This window comes from Pinus tabuliformis, chromosome 1_1 (assembly GCF_031772625.1).
Source record: "Pinus tabuliformis cultivar Carrire ecotype Pingquan chromosome 1_1, CPIR1, whole genome shotgun sequence".
NCBI classification, from domain to species: Eukaryota; Viridiplantae; Streptophyta; class Pinopsida; order Pinales; family Pinaceae; genus Pinus; species Pinus tabuliformis.
The window spans coordinates 549,189,707-549,211,600 of record NC_142297.1 but is presented as its reverse complement, the minus strand read 5'-3'; the positions used below and the strand labels follow the sequence as shown (position 1 = coordinate 549,211,600).

The 21,894-nt window shown below is 37.8% G+C and overlaps 1 protein-coding gene across 8 annotated transcripts in view; it reads right to left on the bottom strand.

Moving 5' to 3' along the window:
• LOC149214292 (uncharacterized) overlaps positions 1–21,894 on the bottom strand; it is a 264,915-nt gene that overhangs the window by 57,185 nt on the left and 185,836 nt on the right. For all 8 annotated transcript variants that reach the window (XM_089392260.1, XM_089392259.1, XM_089392264.1 and 5 more), the window contains one exon: positions 10,397–10,525. In XM_089392260.1, the coding sequence (XP_089248386.1) occupies positions 10,397–10,525 (129 nt within the window). The remainder of the gene's footprint in view (positions 1–10,396; positions 10,526–21,894) is intronic.

The following is a 21,894-nucleotide window of genomic DNA, read 5'->3' as shown; positions in this document are numbered from 1 at the left end:
CATACGCGGAAATGAAAGGTATAGATCCGGTAATAAAAAAAAGTTATAGAGGACTATAAACCAAAATAAACAGAGAGATAAATAACTATAACTGAAAATAAAAATTGTATACCTCTAGATCTTAAAAATGATGTAGCTAGGGCTACCGGATACCTTTTTGCGTGAAACAAAAGGGGTTCCTCGCTGGAATAGATGCTCCTAACAAAATAGAGTAGTTCTCTCGGCCCGAAAGCGGTCAGAAATAGTAGATCTAGGAAACGACAGTTGGATGCAGTTGTACCGGCTTCAAATTTGGATCACCAACGGATGCGACCCTCGAATAGCTCTAATACCATGTAGGAATTTACAGGGTAAGTTCCTTAGATAGAACACCAAAGGACACCGCTCACAAACAGATCACAGATCGGTACACCATTATTCTTGACGTGCTTAAAACCCTCAAAGAGGGAAACAGTCCACGACCTAAGCCAACGCAGCTACTTCAGGAAATTTATTAATGTAAAAGAAAAAAAATTACATAAGCTTCTCTCATGAACGGGCACCGTACAAATGACCCTCCATGCTCTTTAAATAGAGATCATGGACCAATCGGGTGTTAAGCCACGGATCAAGTGTCAATAATACGGAGGAGAGAATGAACCGTCAGATCACTTCATGTCTAGAACATAACGTGACCATCGAATTGTAAGTTACAAAAAGTACACAGTAAAGAAACACACTTTACCTAACTATACACTAGACCAAGTTATACTTAACTATTTCCTATGTGTCGAAATATCCTAACAAGGAGATGGTGTTATAACTCTATATAGTCTTCACTCACGAACTCCAATAACCCCCACCTTTCCAATGCTTGAATCCTTTCCTCAAACCAAAACTTTACCATCTACAAAGGGAGCCCTATCTCCTTTATCTTCTAAACAAGAAATTTAAAGTAAACTATTTTTCAAACCTAAAACATAGAGAATATTATTGAGGTGTAGCTTTACTCCATTCTCCAGCTGCAATGATGTAAATCCAAGGCCCTTGATTGCATAATTGTTGTTGTCTCCTAGCTCCACTGCATGAAATGATTGTTCCTTTGATAGAGTATGAAGTTTTCCACTTTCTCCCGTCCTATGTCTTGATGCTCCACTATCAATGATCCATGCATTGTCATCATCCAAAGTACCTATGAGTGCAGCCAAGAACCCTTCGCTTTTGACTTTATTAGATAAGTTGTAGTTGATCCTTCCAATCCATCTTCCTGCAATTCTTATGCTATTGAATCCCATCATCAAGTAACTTGTCATAAAGGGAGCAACCTTTTCTTTCAAGCCAACAAAGTGATCTCCAGCGTTCTTTGTCCTTAGCTTCGATACCATGTTGAGAAATCAATACTTGTAGAAATTAGGGTTTTTCATTCCTCTTCTTGATAATTACTTGTGAATTATGTTGGCTTCTTTTACTTCTTTATTAGATTATGTTTCATCAAGTAATTACCAAATTATATGTGTATGAAGATCACAAGAACAAGAGACAAAATGTAGGCAGACAGCCAGGGAAAAACCCCTATAAGGGGAAAACCCAATCAGAACTCTTCCTTCAGTAAATTCAAAGGAAATATGAGATAATCCAAGACTCTTTGATCTAGACATAGACTTCTTCCAACCACCAAGTCATCCCTTCCGTCTTCTCCAAATGATAACTTCCCGGCTATTGAAAAGTGTAACTAGGTTCGGTCTTCATAATGACATGTAATTATGATTTTATGTAATGAGATGTAAAGAAGAAAAATAAATTTATTGTATTGCTTGCTTCATGGGTTTCATGAAAAAGAGTTTTTATTTTTGAGTCAAGACTCCCATTGAGAGTCTTTAGGAATTATTTGTCATCTAGTCATAAAATGTTAGAGTCATTGTCATATAAGGAAGTCATGTTACACTTCGTAAAAGGTCAAATTTATCTATGTAAAGTATCCTCCAAGACCTTGTCACTGATCCTCTTCAAGTCGGCCCAAAAACAATGGAAGAACTTACTAGAAGATGTCGGCTTATCTACTTGAGTTCATGTCGGCCTAAGGGACATGAGATGAGGTGTATAAGTAGCCACACTCGGCCACACTTAGAGGCAACAAACTCAACAAGCATTCGGTGAAGGAGTAAAAAGAAGAAGGCCACAAAGAGAAGTGCGAAGAAGTGATAAGGAGAGATTCTTCTGGGCAAGCGAAGGAAGATTCTTCTGGGTCAGCAAAGGAGAGATTCTTTTGGATCAGCGTAGGAGAGATTCTTCTAGGTCAACGAAGTAAGGTTTCTTCTGGGATAGCGAAAAAGGATTCCTCTGGTGTCAGCGAAGGAAGCATTCTTCTAAGGTAATTGTTCTGGGTGACAGAGATGGAGATCTAGAGACCGAGACTCTCTAGAAGAAGCCAGTGAGATCATAGAGACCAAATTTCTCTAAAGGAAGTCGAGAAGAAGCAGTGTGAAGGATAGAGAATAAGTTTCTCTAGAAGGAGCCAACGAGAGCAGTTTGAGATCAAGAAGAAAGCCGAGAAAGAGAAGAGGCAAAGCATCAAGGTTAGTGATAAGGTTCTTGGGAGGATACTAGAGTCAAAGGCTTTTGTCACGGTTTTGACAATTGAAGATCTAGAAGAATAATTTTGATCGTGTTTTCCTCTCAAGAGGTGAGAGGTTTTGGCCTTGGTTGACAAGCCTACATACTATGTCACTTGTCTTTTATTGTGCATATTGGTAATTGTCTTGATGAAAAGAACACAATAATAACATAATGAAGAAAAGACTATAAGCTAAGAAGTAAAAGTATATCACAAGAAATTATCAAGCAAAGAAATCTTTTAACTATTCATGCCCTAGATTTCTCAACATGGTATCGAAGCTTAGGTGTTGAAGTCAAGAAGGGGCATTCAAAGCAAGTAGACACATGAGAATCGAGCTTCAAAGAAGGATCAAAGCAAATCAAAGAACACCAAGCAAGAAATCAATATCTACCAAAACCCTAGATCGAAGAAATATACTCTTGAAATTATCTTCAAGAAGGAAAGCAAAAAGACAGACTGAAACTTTAGAAGCACTTCAGATATCATCACTCATACATCACCAAAGGAGTGGAAGCTATTCAAATCTAAGGAAGGTTAGATCGAAAGGAAATCTTCTCTTTATTGAAGCAAGGATATCATTTGGAAAAAGATTGTCCTAAAGAAGTTAGTCTTCCCTCACCGAAGTAAAAGCTTCTTAAAACTGATCATCTGAATCAACAAGTTTGTTGAAAAGTACCTTTTTATTATAATCTAATCTAGTAAAAATGACTTCATGTTTCAAGGAGAACCATAAGCTCGTTGGGATATCAAACTTCCTTGCATGGAAAAGAAGGACAGACATAGTCCTCGAAGTAAATGAAGTCATTGATCATGTGCATGGAATGGTCTCCAAGCCATCCGAAGAACAAGCATTATCTAAATACATGGAAAGGGATATCAAGGCTCAAAAGATTCTTAAGGAATCTATCAAAAATCCTCTCATTTCCTATGTAGTTGAGCTAGAGACATCTAAACAAATAGATGATAAGTTGGTGGAACTTTCCTTTGAAAGCATGATAGGAAAGACCATATCACTTAGATCTGATCTATATAAATTGAAGGTGTCAAAGGATGAAGGGATATCGTCATGCCTTTCAAAAGCATCTCAAATAAAAGGTCAATTGTAGGATCTAGGAGAGATGGTATCTGATAAAGAAATGATCTCTGTTATTCTAAATGCATTGACTGATGAACAAGGTAACCTCATATCTACTAAGGAAGAGGAAGTTATCCCATTCATCAAATTATGGTCTCTCTGCAAGGCAGAAGAAGACAGATTGAAGAAAGAAAGTAACAAAAGATCAGATAGAAGGGATCAATTAGTGACAAAAAGAAAAGGGAAATTTGGAAAGTTTGGTCCTCCAAAGAAAAAGAAGAACATGGCTAAGATAAGATGTTATGGATGTCAAGAACTTGGGCACTATAAAAGAGATTGTCCTAAACATAAGAAGGAAAAGAGGGATAGGGAAGAAGCCCATATTACCGAGGAAGTGAAAGAACCTGAGACAAAGAAGCTTAAGAAGGAAGAAGTAAAAGATCTCTACTATGACTGAGATGATCTTCTTCACTAGAAGGTACTTTTCACTTGTAATTTATAGATAGGAAGCAATGTAAATAAGATAGGATGCATCAGATTAGAAAATAGCATCGTGATAGAAGCATTAGAAGTAAGAGCTCTTGACATGGGAAGCAAAAAGGATGTCTAGAATAAATTCTATTAATTACAAAGAATGGGAGCTCTTGGAAACCTCATTAAAACCTCAAGTGATACTTATAGAAAGAAGTAGAGGTCATCATCAACTGGGATCATCATACAATAGTCAATAAGGAAACATATGTTGGGTGAGGATATGAAAGATCCTCAAGTTTCTTTGATGGAATCCTCATCAAAGGATTCACCGATCTAAAAGGAAAGCAAGAGTTTCATCAGGAATTCCAACTCGTGGGATTCAAGGGATGATGGTATGATGACATAACAGGAAAGCAAGTCTAAAGGATAAAGTTCTTTCATTCAAATGAAGCTTCTACAGGAAGTTTGGATGACCGAAAGGAGATGAGGTTTGTATGCTTACATAGCATATTATGAAAGTCATGTCATATGGTTGCAGATAATATGGATCACTATTTCCATCTTGGGAAATATGATCAAAAGAAGAAAGGATCTCCTCCTCTGAAAGATTGCAGAAAAGCATAAGTCACACTAGATGAAATCAACATAATATGTTATCATATGAATCATGAAGACGCTGACTACAATTAAGGAACTTTGATTGGAAGCTCTTGGGAATGAAGTGTATGAAAATAAAGGAAGAGATCATAAAATATGCAACAAAGGTAAAAGGCATTCAACATCTGAGACCGAGAAGAGTTTACTAGAATATCTCCCTGAAAAGATATGAAGACTCTGATAGGAGTCGGAAAATGATGGAGACCCTTGACAATGAATATCTTTAGGAGATATGTCAACATGCATGCAGGATGTTGATACCTACAGGAAGATGTCATGATAAGAGACCATCACAAAGGTAATTTTGATTTAAGTGTTCATTTCGTATTTTTGAACTAATATCTAGATGGGCTAGTGTAGGACTGCCAAAGGAAAGATCTGTGGATGACTTCCAAGAGGACCATATTGAAGGATGTAAGATCCTTCCGGACAATATGGCATAAATAAAGCAGCATGACATGAAACAAACACAAATGGGAAACTGAGGGATCACTTTCTTATGAAATGAAGACATGACTAACTCATCGATGAAAGTGATGGATGGTCTGTGCCCTATGTAGAAATCCCAAAAGATGAAGACTACATGAAAAACAAATTAATGACATCAAGGAAAAAAGGAGTTCTTCAAGCAGCTGGTAGACCCAACATCTCCACCTAAGAAGCTGTCGCAGGTCCCTAGTTAAGAGGGAGCTTGAAAGAAGTTTCTTACTTGGAAGAAACTTGAAATTCCTAAGCCAAGAGGGAGCTTAGGTACATTCCTTTTGTAGGAATGAGTACATTCCTTTATTGGAATATGTCCTCCCTATTTGAGAGGGAGAGATAGACACGTCATTCTGGTCTTCACCTGGGAAGACAGAATGGAGGATTGGGTAATCATTTGGCATCTAATACTCTTTGAGGATGAGATAGGGCATCCAATAGAAGAGTAATCGTGGAGGACCGATATTATTTGAGGGTTGGGGAGTCCAAGATAAGAATAGTCCTCATGGAACACACCCTGAGTACTTGGGTAGGGGATGTTCCAAGAGAGACAATGATGAGAGTGTCTATAAATCATTGGTCTCGCCAGCATTGAGCTCAGATCTTGTGGAGAGATGGAGCTATTAGTCAAGGCCTTGCTATGTAACAATGTTGGTTGATATGATGCTATACAAATGAGTTACCAATCCGAATTCTTCTTATGAGAAATTCTTCAAATTGAAAATGTCCAAGTACCATTATGAATACCTCCCTAGTTAAGAGGAAGTGTTGAAAAGTGTAACTAGGTTCGTTCTTCATAATGACATGTAATTATGATTTTATGTAATGAGATGCTAAGAAGAAAAATAAATTTATTGCATTGCTTGCTTCATGGGTTTCATGAGCAAGGGTTTTTATTTTTGAGTCAAGACTCCCATTGAAAGTCTTTAGGAATTATTTTTCATCTAGTCATAAAATGTTAGAGTCATTGTCATGTAATGAAGTCATGTTACACTTTGTAAAAGGTCAAATTTGTCTATGTAAAGTATCCTCTAAGAACTTGTCACTTGTCCTCTTCAATTCGGCCTACAACTGATGGAAGAACTTGCTAGAAGAAGTCGGCTTATCTACTTGAGTTCGTGTTGGCCTAAGGGATGTGAGATGAGGTGTATAAGTAGCCACACTCAGCCTCACTCAGAGGGAAGAAACTCGACAAGCATTCGGTGAAGGAGTATGAAGAAGAAGGCTACAAAGAGAAGTGTGAAGAAGTGATAAGGAGAGATTCTTCTGGGCAAGTGAAGGAAGATTCTTCTAGGTCAGTGTAGGAGAGATTCTATTGGGTTAGCGAAGGAGAGATTCTTCCAGGCAAGTGAAGGAAGATTCTTCTGGGTCAGCGAAGGAGAGATTCTTTTGGGTTAGCAAAGTAAGGTTTCTTCTGGCATAGCGAAGAAAGGATTCTTCTAGGGTCAAAGAAGGAAGGGTTCTTCTGGGGTAATTGTTCTGGGTGACAAAGATAGAGATCTAGAGACCGAGACTCTCTAGAGGAAGCCTGTGAGATGATAGAGGCCGAGTTTCTCTAAAGGAAGTCGAGAAGAAGCAGTGTGAAGGATAGAGACTAAGTTTCTCTAGAAGGAGCCGAGGAGAGTAGTTTGAGATAAAGAAGAAAGTCGAGAAACAAAAGAGGCAGAGCATCAAGGTTAGTGACAAGCTTCCTGGAAGGATACTAGAGTCAAGGGTCTTTGTCATGGTCTTAGTACTCATCAAATGAAGATCTAGAAGAAGAATTTTGATCGGGTTTTCCTCTTAAGAGGTGAGAGGTTTTGGCCCTGGATGACAAGCCTACATACTATGTCACTTGTCTTTTATTGTGCATATTGGTAATTGTCTTGATGAAAAGAACACAATAATAACATAATGAAGAAAAGACTATAAGCTAAGCAATAAAAGTATATCACAAGCAATTATCAAGCAAAGAAATCTTTTAACTATTCATGCCCTAGATTTCTCAACACCGGTACCAACTTCGACCTAGAATTTCGACCTTGCAACAACAGAATTTCGGCCTCCCTTGCAGCAAAACTTCGACCTGCAGTAAAGTTCAGATTTTCGGCCCCCAGCAAATGCCTAGTAACTTCGCACGTGTGACAGATAGATAGCCAAAATCTTCGATTAGGTTTAACTTCTTCCTTCTCTAGCAACTTCGCACTTTTTCTGCCTCCCTTGCTTGTGTATCAAACTTGTTGCATGAGTGTCTCAAATGGATTGAACTGCCTCTCTATATATAGCCTTTTATGTGGGTCGAATTGACCTAATGTAGGCTGACTTCATAGGGACAGGGCCGAGATGGTGGGTAGGTGTCAAATGACCTATTTGACTCAAAAATAATTATTTTACATGATATGAAAGCCCAAGGGTCTAATAAAATTGACAATGACTATATTGACTCAATATAAAACCTAGAAGCCTACAGTGGAGGCTTTGACCTAAAAATGATGACCCAGGCATGAAACCCATGCTTTAATAAGTCATTTTATTAATAATAAAAAATTCTTTTGACATTATACACTTATGTAGACCGAACCTAGTTACATTCTTCAATGAGAAGCAGTTATAGGAAAGAACGAGAAGGATGATAAAAGAATTGAAAAAAGGAATTTATGTGAGGAAAAAGGTAAAGTGGCTTGTCAGAAAACTGTATGCTGAAAAAATAATGCAAAAGGTAGAGAAGGAAGAGGCACTCAGAGCAGCTGAGTGTGATGTCATAGAAAGTATTTGTGAACTAGAAAGAGGACCCATCCTTGGAGAGAACACTGCTGATGATGGAGAGATGCTAGAAGCATTCCCTAAGACCAGACAGTCTCATGTCTTTTATTTTAATGATGACATCTCAGGTGGAGCAAGAAAAGAAACAATGGAAGTGTCAAAGAGACCAAGGAATGCTGGTAGGAGACAGCAGGTGGATGAGCAGTGTCAGATGACTGCCACAGAAAGTGGAATCCATGAAAGGATTCAAGAGGAAGTATTCAAATGGTGTAAGGAAAAATTTAGAGGCATGATGGCTTGCAACTTTTTGTTTTTGATGTTTGTATATCTACTAGTTTTTGAAGGATTTAGATATCTTTGGAGAAAAGGAAAAGGAAAAATTCATAAACGGCAGAATGCAGGTGAAGGAGAAGGAGATGAACAGGGACATCCAGCTCAAAGAGATAACTTAGTGGAAGCTATGAGAAGGCAGAATCAAGAAGACTGCTTGGAAAGTGAAAGAAGAGGACCTGTGAAGACAGAGAATAGTGCATGTGTGGAGCATGGGTAGAGGAACCAGAACATATCTGTAGCTAAAATTTTGGAACAAAATTGATACCATAATATTGAAGAAGACAGCCATATAGAGGAGTTCATCAGCAGTTTGTCGGGCATTGAAGTCCCTTCACAGCAGCTTGAAGAAGAGACAACCAAGGCCTTAAAAGAGGAAGAAATTAAGAATTCCATGTTTTTAAGGCTAACAATTGGTGTGTGTATGCAGGTTTGGACCAACAACATGATGATATGTCTATGTAGGTAGATGAAGAATTAAAGCTCATTGATGAGATGGCTAGAATAGAGGAACTTTGTGCACACTTGTTTGGAGATGATGATGGAGCTGTCGCAGCAGAGAAAGATGAGACAAAACATCCCTTAGTCTCTTTTATAAAAGAAGATAGTGCAGCAGCAATGAAAATGAATGAAATCTTGTTGGAAGAAAATATACAGGAAGCTAAGTTTGAACACTTGGAGTGGCTAGAAGATAAGGACTGCATGAAGGAAGAGGCTATAATCCAAATTCAATTTGAATTGCACAAAGAACTAACACTCAAATGTGAACAACATAGGATGACAGAGGAGGACATGCAGCAATTAACGAATATGGCAGCAGCAAGGAAAGTCAATGAGAAATTGTTCAAAGAAGACCTCATACATGAAGAAGCAAGCAAGCAGGAAGCCGAAATTGAATTTCTGGAATGGCTAGAAGAGGATGATAAGCTGGAAAAAAACACACTTATCAAGTATGAGAAACAAAGATATGAGCAGTTCATTGGTAAAAGTTTTGTAACTCTTATAACAGAGGAGGATGTGAAGAATTCTGAGGACAGGAATAGCAATAGTGGAGATCAACCAAAGATAGAGGTTGATAAGGTAATTGATGAAGTTTGTGTACTGATGAGGAGACCATCCAGAAGAGTAAGGAATATCAAGCAGAGGAGAGTAAACTACAAGGGGTGGCAGTTGACAGAAGAAATTGGCATCAGCAAAGCAAGTGAACAGCAGCAACACAAGGTTTGGAAATCTGGAGAACGAGAAGAAAGATTAGCAAAGCAACATCAACACAGTCAAGAGAGAGATCGATTACATAATACAAACTAAATTTTTTGATCCAGGAGGACTTTCAGCAGTACATGAAAGCTCACGGTCAGGAGACCATAAATTTTTTCGACCTTGGGAGTCTGATCCAAGAGGATTCGACATCCAAGTTAAAATTCCTTTTGACTATACTAGGGGGTTTGTTGACCAAGGGAGTTGGTTCCCTAATTGATTGTAATTATTTAATTATTTGTATTTTCCTAAGTTTGTAAAGAGATTCTAGAACATATGTATTTAGGAATGAAAATTGGAATCAGATCTATTCCTATGAATAGATCTCGAAAATATTGAGAGAATTAGAGGAATTTTAGAGGTAGTTGGATTTGTTGAGGATGTAGCAGATCTAGAAGTCCTAGATTAGAGGTTTAGGTGAGAAATCTTTGGATCTGAACTGAATTAGTTCAGGATCCTTTTGTATTGTAGCATGTAAATTATGAGGAGAGTTAGTGTGGTGCGAGTGTAGGGAGAGAGAGAGAGAGGCAAGCAAGAGGCTTGTTGGAAGCCAAAAACTGGTTTGAGGCCAGAATGGACTTAACTATTGTAATCAGGCCAGGAAGGGTCTACTGTAAATATGTCAGTTATTTATCGATTAAAGAAACTCTTGGTTGAGTTTTGAGCCAGTTGGAGTGGAGCAAGGTAGTTCCTTTCGATATAAACCCAATTATGCAAGTCTCTGTGTTTGTTTTGAATGTAATTTTTGCAGTCTCCATCTTTTTAGAAAGGTAAAGTAGAAATACCTCTATCAAGCAATTAGAACTCAAACGAATACGTTGCCCACTTGCAATGTTATGGCTATTTACAGATATTACACGCTTCCCATAGTTCTCTAGATAAAATAATCCATCTTCCTTCAGCTTTATTGCTGCCTGCATCCATTAGAAGCATCAAAGTTACTACCATGCATTAGTTAAATATATATAAGTTCTCTACATAAAATCACTCCTAGACTTGCAAAATGCACTATATGAGAATGTACTTTCAATAAAACAACATTACATATAAATTAAGTGATATTAATAACATACGCGACAAAGAAGCATTCCCACTAAATAACAACGAAACTTAGCAATGAAATAACATCTTGCTGGTTTGAAAAACTGCTAAGTATGATACATGAAAATCCTTGACAACTTTTAATTTAAAGCTAATGCCTTGAATAGAAGAATTGATCACAAAATTACTTTTTCCAAAATAAACATATGCAGTCAAATCATTTTCGGCTGAAACTACATTGTCTTTTGCAAATTTCATAGCATGTTTTTGATATTTACCTACAAGCATGTCATGTCGATAATTACCGATGTGAGTGTTGGACAAAGTTGTCATTGATGTCAATCCATTAGAACATTGTTGAAGATGATGAAAACCCTAAAAGATGCCTTAACCCTAATATATGAATAATGCAAGCTCTATTGATAACTACATGATGTCCTACCTAGCCTAGGGGATGAAGAACATTTATGGAACTTTTGTGGAAGACCTCATACATGTATGCAACATTTATCAAAGCATTCGTGACTGCACAGTTAACTCTTGGAGTTATATAATCAAATACAAAAAAATGGATTGCTTCAAAGGCCATGAGGAATATAACCTATTAAAGGATGAGCAAGAAAAAGCGTGGAAGATATCAGCAAAAAAAAGGGGGGTGTCATTTTCAGCGTGGAGGATTCACAATTTTTTATAGCTAAAATTATCTTAAAAATAATTATGACATTCATACACAGGTCGGCTCCAACAGACTCATGTCGGCCCTCCAACCTCAACAGACGTGTCTGTTCATTTACAGAAACAACTATAAATACCTAACTAAAATCATCATTTTGGCAAGGAAATTGGTTAAGCCCAGGGAGAAAAATTCGGGTCTGAAATAGAAGTCCGAAAAAAAACAGAAGAAAAAAAATAACAGCACAGATCTGAGCTATTTTTGTGTGTGGATTTTATACTTTTTTGATAATATATTCCTGTAGCCTTTTTGTGGCTTTGAGCAGACAGATTGGTGGTCTATTTGTGGCATATCTTCAGCACTTTAGGAGCAGAAAGAGAAACATTTCTTAATTCCTATGTCAGTCTTTTAATGAGTAAAATATCATCCTTTTAAAAGGTCTCGACTGTCTGTGATTAGCCCTAAGGCTAAGACTTTGGATGTGTGAAAGGTCTATTACAGGCCTCTGTAACCTCGGCCTATAGAGACCTGTAAAAATCTCTGTGGAATACTACTTCGTACCTGAGGAATCTGTGGAGAATATTTGCACATCTATGAAGGCTCAGTTGAAACACTCTTAGAAATCTTTGCATCATGACTGAAGGACTCATATCTGTTCCAGACCTGCGGACTTATTTTTTTCTGGACATTTTGAGGGAAATTTGAGTAACATTTTCAAGACATTGAAGAAGCATTTTAAAACAGCCTTGGAGCAGCATTTGAAGTATGCTTGAGGATCTCTGAAAAGCTGTCTTGTGGGTCCTTGAAAAAGATTTTTGAAACCTTTATTGAAGCAGTTTGTACACCTTGCAGATTAGTGCACCTTTGAAGCAACCTTTTCTTGTACTCCTTGTAGCAAAAGTGAGGATCTTGAAGACATTGTTGAAGTCCTGATGGAGTAACCTTAGGAAGGATTTCTTGGGTAGATATGAAGAGTTTGGGAGACACTTTCTGCAGTAGACAAAGTTGTCATTGATGAATGAAGGGTTATTGAAGACTAAGCAAGCACATTGAAGAAAGGCATACCTGGAAAGCTTGTTGCAGAGAAGACATATTGTACCTGTTTTTTAAGAATTGAAGCAATGGTTGGCGCCTCGAAGACGACAAGGTCTGAGCCTTGAGAAAGATATGGTTGGTGCCCTAGAGGTTGGTGCCTCATAAAAACAAGGTTGGAGCCTTGTAGAAGATAGGGTTGGAGCCCTAGAAGTTGGAGCCTCATAAAGACCAGGTTGGAGCCTGGCAGATTGAAGATTGGTGTCTTCATCTAAGGGTTGGATCCCTGATCTTTGTTGCACTTGATTTATTGTAAAAAGAGGATTGGTGTCCTCACCATATATTGATTAATAAAATTATTTATTTTGTCATTGTTCATCTTGTGTTCTATCTAAGTGATCTTAACTGGTAAAAATTAACAATTGTAAAAGAAATATTGATTCACCCCCCCCCCCCCCCCCCCCCCCCCCATATTTCCAACAGTGAGAAAAATTAAAATGAGCATATATTATAAGAGTGAATCTGTTGATTTTTGGTAGCATTGGATGTGCTCTAGGTCTCAAATTTTCCAAGGAGACTTAGGCACATGTATTCCTTTAACTTGCTTTGATGTCTTCCTTGAAACTCAATCCTTGAGTGTCTCTTTGATTAGCCACCTTAGCTCCGATACCATGTTGAGAAATCTAGGCATTATTAGTTAGATGATTTCTCTTGATTAGTAACTGCTTGTGAGTATTACTATTTTTAATTCATTAGATTAGGATCTTCTCTTTGCTTCAGTTATCAGTGTTCTTCATCAAAAAGCTACCAATGCATAAACATAAATAGACGAGACACAGAATGTAGGCTATGAGCCAGGGCCAAATCCTCTTTCTTTGAGAGGAAAACCCACACAGATTCTTCTTATAGAGATTCCAATTGACGAATACCAAGACCATGACCCTTGACCTATTTAGTATTAGCCACTCCAAGACCAAGACACTAGATCTCTTGACTGTCTTCTCTTCTTCTTCACTCTTCTTCCTCTTCGACCTTCTTAGCTTCGAGATATTTGTCTAAGATCTTCTCACTATCTTCATATCGAGATTTCCTTTCTGTGAGACCTCCTTGTTGTCATCTTACTTCTGTGATGGCATCGACCTCTTTCCCTTGAGATAGTACTGATATCCTTCCTTAGCACTGAGACCTTAAACTGAGGTTTCACTGTAATATGTTACTGAATTGCAGCTCCTCCATAATCATGACACCGAATTATACTTCGCATCAATGTAGAATTGCAGCTCCTCCATAATCATGACACCGAATTATACTTCGCATCAATGTAGTCTTTTGGTCATTGTGCTTTGATTACACAAATTCAAAGGGATCTAAATTCCCTTGACTATAATGACATCCAAACTTTCTTGAATGTATCTATCCACCCAAAACAGAGATCTGAACTACTTCTCTGTAATAGAGGTCCAAACTTATCACTGTTACATCCATCCGAAAATCTCATAGGTATATCTAAATTTTTGACGGTGTAAATGCAGAGATCCTGCCCACGTATATATAGTGGTTTGTCCCATAAATAAGCCGACCTGAACTTTTTCAAATAGGGGTGTCTATTTGAGGTGAGCCGACATGAGTTCTTCTCGTTGTTTGGAGGCCGACTTCAATAGGATGGCTAGTGCTTGTCGTTGGAGGGCTTCTAGACATTTTGTAGACTCCTATACAATCTTCATATATGGCATTGACTCTATATGACAAATCCTAAAGCTCTCAATGGGAGCTTATCTAAAAATAAAACCTTTTTCTCATGAAATCCATGAAGCAAGGTATAATAATAATTTTATTTTTTCTTCTTTATATCATTCACAAAAATCATAGTTACATGTCATTATGAAGACCGAACCTAGTTACACATTTTCAACAGCATAGTTGCGGCTCTTGTGGATGCATAGTTGTGGCTTCTTGCCCATTGGTTGTTTACCCTACTCAAGCACCCATTGTGTGCTCTAGGGTCTTGTACAATGTCAAAGAGTCAAATTCATGATGTAATAGCCCTTGTGTGGCTCAAGAATCAAAGAAAGAAAAATATTATTGTAAAAAGATGAGTCTAGAATCCAATCCCAATGTTACTTAGGAGCAGGAGCAAAAGCGGGGAGCGGGCGCAAAAACGGGTGTAAGAGCGACATTTTCAAAATCTCCCGGTTTGGGAGAAAATCCCGGAGCGTTTTTTATATAATATATATATTTTTTATATTTTTATATAATATATATATTTTTTATATTTGTATATTTTGATACATATATGTCAACAAAAACATGTAGAATTATGAATTAGATATTAAAAACTTAAAAAAACATAGATTGAACCATATAACAACAATCATCTAGAAGTTATAATCTTCATCAACCACGTCCACAAGTTAGTAATTGTTAGGCCAGGTAGTAACTCCTCAAAGCAAAATTGATTCGTATATCATATTCCTTCAGGTTGGTCTTTATTATATACATGAGGGAGAGACTGTTCACTTCATCTCCCGATGACTGTTCATATTAGTTATTATTTATTTACATTATATTCACCCAATCCTGATGATTAGGTGTCAACATTCCCCCCCCCCCCCCTAATCTAAAAGGATGTTGGTGAGTCCAAGCATCATTCTGAATCGTTCAAGCTTTTCTCTTCCAAGTGCTTTGGTGAAGATGTTGGCAATTTGCTCATTAGTGGAACAATGACGGAGATGGATTGTTTTGGCCTCAACATGATGTCGAATCAAACGATATTTGGTACTGATGTGCTTCGTTCGATCATGGAACTTTGGGTTCTTGGCCAACAGTATTGCAGAGGCATTGTCAATCATGAGTGGAGTTGATTGTACTTGTTTTACCTGCAAATCTTCAAGAATTTTCCTGAGCCACACAATTTCTTTTGTTGCTTCAGCAGTTGCCACGTATTCTGCTTCTGTTGTGGAATCTGCTGGAACAAATTGTTTGCATGATCTCCAAGAGACAGCTCCTGATCCAAGACTCATAGCATATCCTAAAGTAGATAACCCAGTTTCTTTGTCTCCATCGAAGTCTAAATCAAAGTATCCAATCAAGTTGAAGTCGTCCACCTGTGTATACTTAATTCCAAAGTCTTGAGTTCCCTTCAAGTACCTTAAGAACCTCTTTTCACAGCAGACCAATGTCCCTCACAAGGCTTTTGCATAAACCTGGAGAGGATTCCAACAGCGAACGAAATGTCTGGTCTGGTAGTAGTTAGGTAGTTGAGACTTCCTACAAGCTGTCTATACTTTGTTGCATCCTCAAATTCTTTTCCTTCAATAGATGTGAGCTTTAAGTTTTGTTCCATTGGAGTAGTAGGAGGATTGCATTCTGTCATGCCAAACCTGTTCAACACATCTCCAATGTATTTCTTTTGAGAAAGAAATATGGACTTCGAATGTTGGGTTACTTCAATACCAAGATAGTAATGAACATAACCCAAATCAGTCATTTCAAAACTTTTCCCCAATTCCTTCTTTATGGATGCAATGTAGCTTTCATTGTTCCCTGTCATCAAAAGATCATCTACATATATCACAAGATATACAACTGTTTTGCCAACTTTCTCGACAAATAAAGTTGCATCATCAAAATCATAATGTTTGAAATTGAGTTTCAGAAGATGCTCAATTAGTTTTTCATACCAGGCTCGCGGTGCTTGTTTGAGGCCATACAAGGACTTCACAAGTTTGCATACTCTATGTTCATGTCCTTTCACAGCAAATCCTTCAGGCTGGGACATAAAAACATTCTCTTTTAGATCTCCATTCAAGAAAGCAATTTTTACATCCATTTGATGGACTTTCCAACCGTTTTGAGCTACTAGGGAAAAGAGTGTCTGGATGGTAGCCCATTTTGTTGTGGGGGAAAAAGTCTCCTCATAATCGACCCCTTCTTTCTGTGCAAAACCTTTCGCCACAAGCCTAGCTTTGTGCTTGTCAAGTGAGCCATCAACTTTATACTTGTTCTTGTAGACCCACTTGCAACCAATTGGTTTGGTTCCTAATGGAGGATCAACCAGCTTCCAAGTGCCATTCTTTATGAGGGCATCATACTCCTTTTGCATCGCTTCTTTCCATTCATCATGAGAAGCAACTTCTTTGAAGGAAGTTGGTTCAAAATCTATAGACAAGTTCAATTCACAATCATAAAAAACATCCATATCAACAGGTAAATTAGAGTCATCTACATCACCTCCATTTTGTCGGTTTGAATTTCTAGGTCTTGTCTTTCCAACCTCATCAGGATGAACACTTTCAAGTGTCTTTGTCAACCACTTTGGGGGACCTTTCTCAGATGGTCCAGGCTGCTCCGCTAATTGAGTTGGGACTGAATCAAGGTTGAGTCTCCCAATTTTGTCAGTCACATCACTTAAAGCATCATCCGTTGTTAGAGTTTCATGCACGGGAGAGTGTTCTTCAAAAGAAGATTCCACAAGTTGATCTAGTATAGGAATCCAAACTTCAAGATGTGGAATCTGATTATCAAATTCTTGAAATGATTTTGCTTTTGTGAATCTATCCAAGCGATCAAGTTGTCGCTCAACAACATTGTTAGTTTTGGATGATTTAAGAAAAATTACATCTCTAGATACAACAAACTTTTCATTTATTTCATCATAGAGACGATATGCTTTGGAGGTGTTTGAATACCCCAGGAAGATACATTTACGAATTCTAGCACCAAGTTTGTTTCTATGTACCTTTGGTATCAAGGCATAACAGGTGGAACCAAAAACCCTGAGATGCTTTACCGAAAGAACATGTCCATACCACATTTCATATGGAGTCTTGCTTCTAATAGCATTAGATGGACATCTATTCTTTATATATGCAGCACATAGAACAGCATCAGCCCAAAACATTATCTTTACATTTTTGAAGAAGAGCATGGATCGTACCATATTTAAGATTGTTCTATTCATTCTTTCAGCTACACCATTCTGTTTGGGATTATAAGGCACAGTTGTTTGATGTTTGATCCCATGTTGGCAAAGATAGTTTTCAAATTCATTTGATGTGTATTCTTTTCCATTATCAGTGCGAATAGACCCAATATGAGATTGTGCATCATTTTCAATCCATTTATGAAAGTTCTTGAATGTTTGAAAAGCATCAGATTTGTTATTCAATAAATAAGCCCAACACATTCTGGTGTAGTCATCAATAAATGTCATCATATATTTGTTTCCATTTGCAGAAGGAACAGGCATTGGACCACATAAATCTGAATAAATGAGTTCAAGTTTTCTATGTGCTCTTGAATGTGAATCATGAAAAGACTGTTTGCTATGCTTTCCTACAATGCAAGCATCACATTGCTTAAGTTTTCTAGGAATTGTAGGCAAACCAGCGACACCATTTTTCTTCAACAAGCGGAGGTTGTCATAGTTCAAATGTCCAAATCTAGCATGCCATAATAAACTTGATGGAAGTGTACTTTCTTCATAATGAGAATTGTATGAGAAATGTTGTGCATGAGCAGAGGTTCCTTGCAGCTTGAGAAGCCTTTCTTCTTCTATTTCCCTCATGACAAGTGAGTGGTCAGATGCTTTTCTTACCTCAAGCTTGCCATCAAACATATGAATGGAGTGGCCCTGCTCGCGGATGTGGACTAAGGACGGTGAGTTTCTCTTGAGCTGTGGGAGATATAGAACATGATGCAAAAGAAAGTCTGGAAGACCAGGCAGTTTAAGCATGATTGTGCCAAGCCCTGATGGCTTGATTTTTAATTGGTCTACAAAGTATACTACTCCATCAACATTGTCAGTAGATTCTTCAAAAAAATCTTTTCTATGAGTCATGTGGCAGGTTGCTCCTGAATCAAGCAACCAATCATTTTTCCAAGAAGCAAGTGAAGCATTAAATAAATCTTCATTTACTCCAATATTACATTGTGCCACAACATAGTGAGCGGATTCAGGTGCTTTACCTTTGTTTGTATCATCAGTTTTACCTTTCTATTGGTTTCTTTGCTGCTCAATTTTGTCCCATGGTAACTTGCATGTAGAGGCATCATGTGATCCATTTCTCTTGCAGTGCAAATCTGCCTTTTCTCCTTGAGAGTGTCTGCCCCCCCTGCCTCTAAAATATCTTCCTCTTCCTCTTCGACCACCTCTTCCTCTGGAAGAATCTTGAGCAGGATTCTTTTCTTTATGAGTAAGGCACACAGCCTCTTCAAAAGATTCAGGGGTTGTCTTCTTTCCAAAAGCTTTCTCTCTTTCAGCAAACTTTTTCACAAGAGTCAAAGGTGATATCTTTGAGATTTCCATTTGCTTGCAATGACTCAAGACAATTGGAGCAAGTAGGATAAAGTGCCTTGAGAAAAGCGATAAGAGGAATATCCAATTCAACCTTAGTGGATTTGATATCATGCATTATAGACTTTACTTCAGATGCAAGAGCAATAGGATCATTGTTTTGCAGTTCAAGAGTGAAGAGTTCAATCATGAGGTGAACAACTTCAAGTGCAGAATGTGAATCATAGAGTTCTTTCAGCTTTTGTAAGGCTTCAAAAGCAGTTGAAAATGGCGAAATATGGCGACTCACCTCTTCATTTACAGATGTTGCGATTAATGCATAAGCTTTGTTGTTCTTGTTTTCCCAAATGACGAGCTCTTTGTCTGAGGTAGGCTATTCTGGCTCTTTGTCTCCGTCTCCAACACACACTCCTTTCCACAACTCATTGAAAATGAGCATGTGTTTTATCATCCGGGACCACTCAGGATAGTTCTCTTTGCCAGTGAGAACTATTCCCACGATGGATATGATTGAATGCATACTGTAACAAAAAAACTTCTGCTGCAAAACTTTTACTCTTAATGGGAAAAAAATATAGTTCTGATATGACTGGACAGCAAACTCAAATTGACAGCAAATGTCAATACCCAAGACATATATATCGGCCTTTTTTTGGTAATACGCACTATTCAAAATATATATCGGTTTCTTTTTACATTGATCACCCAATGCAGCCCTTCAAAAAAATTTAACACACAACAACGATTTTAAAACATGCACAAAATCAGGGCTCAACTCACATACACATCATAGGACAGCGTACCAAAACAGTTCAAGATACCATGTATAAGCAGCGTACCAAAACAGTTCAAGATACCATGTATAGGCAGCGTACCAAAACAGCGTTCAAGATACCATGTACATTCAACGCATGGCATTTAACTTCAATGCTTGCACTTCATAAACCAGTGCAGTGCTCTCCCTCGTAGTGTCATTCAGCGCTTCCGCCACTTGTTACTTTAGACTTGAATCTCTATAAAAAATACAATAACTCTGAATATCGAAATCAATTATTACTTTCAACAATCAATCCGCATTGGCATTGCTTTTGTTAGCTTTTTAGTCAATTCTCTCGGTAAGCCAATCACAGATGTCTCCGAGCACAATGGCAATGTTCTCATCGAGCTCCCCAAATAGAAGCGAATGCAACATACCCTCGCAGATCTTCAGAGGCTTTGATTCACGCACCAGCGGCATTTCACGCAGTAAACTTGGTCATGGAGACGATTCATGCACTCAACACAATAATGTTCTCAACGCAGCAGCAGTAATGCTCTCCATGCAGCAGCGGGAATGAGCAACGGTTCAACACTCCATCTTGACACACGGCAAACATGGCCTTTAGTCCGATCAGAATACAATTATGCAGTGGGTGCAGAACAATTATGCAGCAATATAATTATGCAGTGGGCGCATAATGGGTCAGAATCACTTATGGCAGACAGAGCGCACAAGGGCAGTGGACAGAGAGCACAGTAGGCAGAAGGGAGTTACAACTATTTTTGGGAGTTGGCTCTGATACCATGTCAGGCCAGGCAGTAACTCCTCAAAGCAAAATTGATTCGTATATTATATTCCTTCAGGTTGGTCTTTATTATATACATGAGGGGGAGACTATTCAATTCATCTCCTAATGAATGTTCATATTATTTATTATTTATTTACATTATATTCACCCAATCCTGATGATTAGGTGTCAACAGTAACATACAACATATTGAGTCTCGTGATTCATCAATCTTAAGGTTTCAAGCTTTCAAAACTCAATATATAACATTTATCATCATTGATCACCAAAGTTGTACTTGTAAGCTAAGTGTAACCATTACAACAAATAATATCTAACATAAAATGAAATGTTATAAAATGAAATGAAACAACTTTCAACTTTCATGAAGCATCATATTCATAATTCATTACTAATGAGTTATAATTGCCAACTTCAAACTTAAATTGTCATATATTGTTTAAAAAAATATCATAATAAATACAATAGAGTCAATAGTTATAAAAACTACTAGAAACTAGAAAAGACAAGTAAATCTATTATCTATTGCTTATGGTTGGGTCTCTTGCCACCACGAGAAATGTCTAGTTTTTTAGTCTTGTTGGAAAATCAGGATCTTTGTCATTAATATCACCCTCTAAGCATTAATATCCAGAGGCATCTTTGTCATTACCTCTGTGTCTATATAGGGATCTTTGTCATTAATATCACCCTCTAAACATTAACATAAGATAGAAAAAGCATAGCATATCAAGTCAAGATTTTGTTTGAGTGATGCGTACATTTTTAGGAGGGTCATGATAGAGGAGTTCGACAACCAATATCACTAACATCAAGGTACATAGAGGGATTGGTGCTCTTGATTAAATACAAGTTCCATACCCTACTACATGACAAAATTCAATGGAAACATTGCAATCCTGAAATCCTGAAAAACTGATAAGTCTGCTGGATTTTGAATGAAATCTAAAATTCTACTTTCTCCATATGAAATCCAATGAGGTCGGAACCACTCTCAAACATCCTGAGTCATTTCATAGTAATGTTAAAAATTTAAGTATAAAGATGAAAATGAAGATTAAGGAGAACATCACTTTTACTTTAAGAATTTAACATTACCATGAATTGCATATCAATACTAGGGCCATAGGCTTGATCATTAAGTTGCCCCACTCAAAATTTATTTGTTTTTTTGAAACAAAATTGCATTCAGAACATTACTGCAAAAAAAATTGCAAAAAACGCTAAACGCTCCCGAAAAGGCAAGGAGCATTTTTTTTTAAGGGAGCGCACTCCTGAGTCGCTCCCACCCAGAGCGCGGATTGGGAGCGGGATCGAGGGGAGGGGTGGGGGGGCGCTCCCACGCAACACTGTCCAATCCAAAAGGTAAGCCAGCCAGCCTTTCAAGTCGGCCTAGAAGAGGCCAAATGCGACCCTCAAGAAGCCTATAAAAGGAGAAGCTCGACCTCATTAGCAACACATATCGCACAAGAAGTTCCTTTGATCTAATCAAGAGCAAGAGAGAGGAGCGAAGTAGCCAGAACGACAGCTAAGAAAAAGGAGGAACGAAGTTCACTGTGTTTCGTATCTCAACAGCTCACACATGCGAGTTTCTTGGAGAAGACTAGGGCTTCCTCAAATTTGATTTTGCAAAGATTTCATTGGGGCTTGATTGGCTTATCTTTTGGGTGGGTT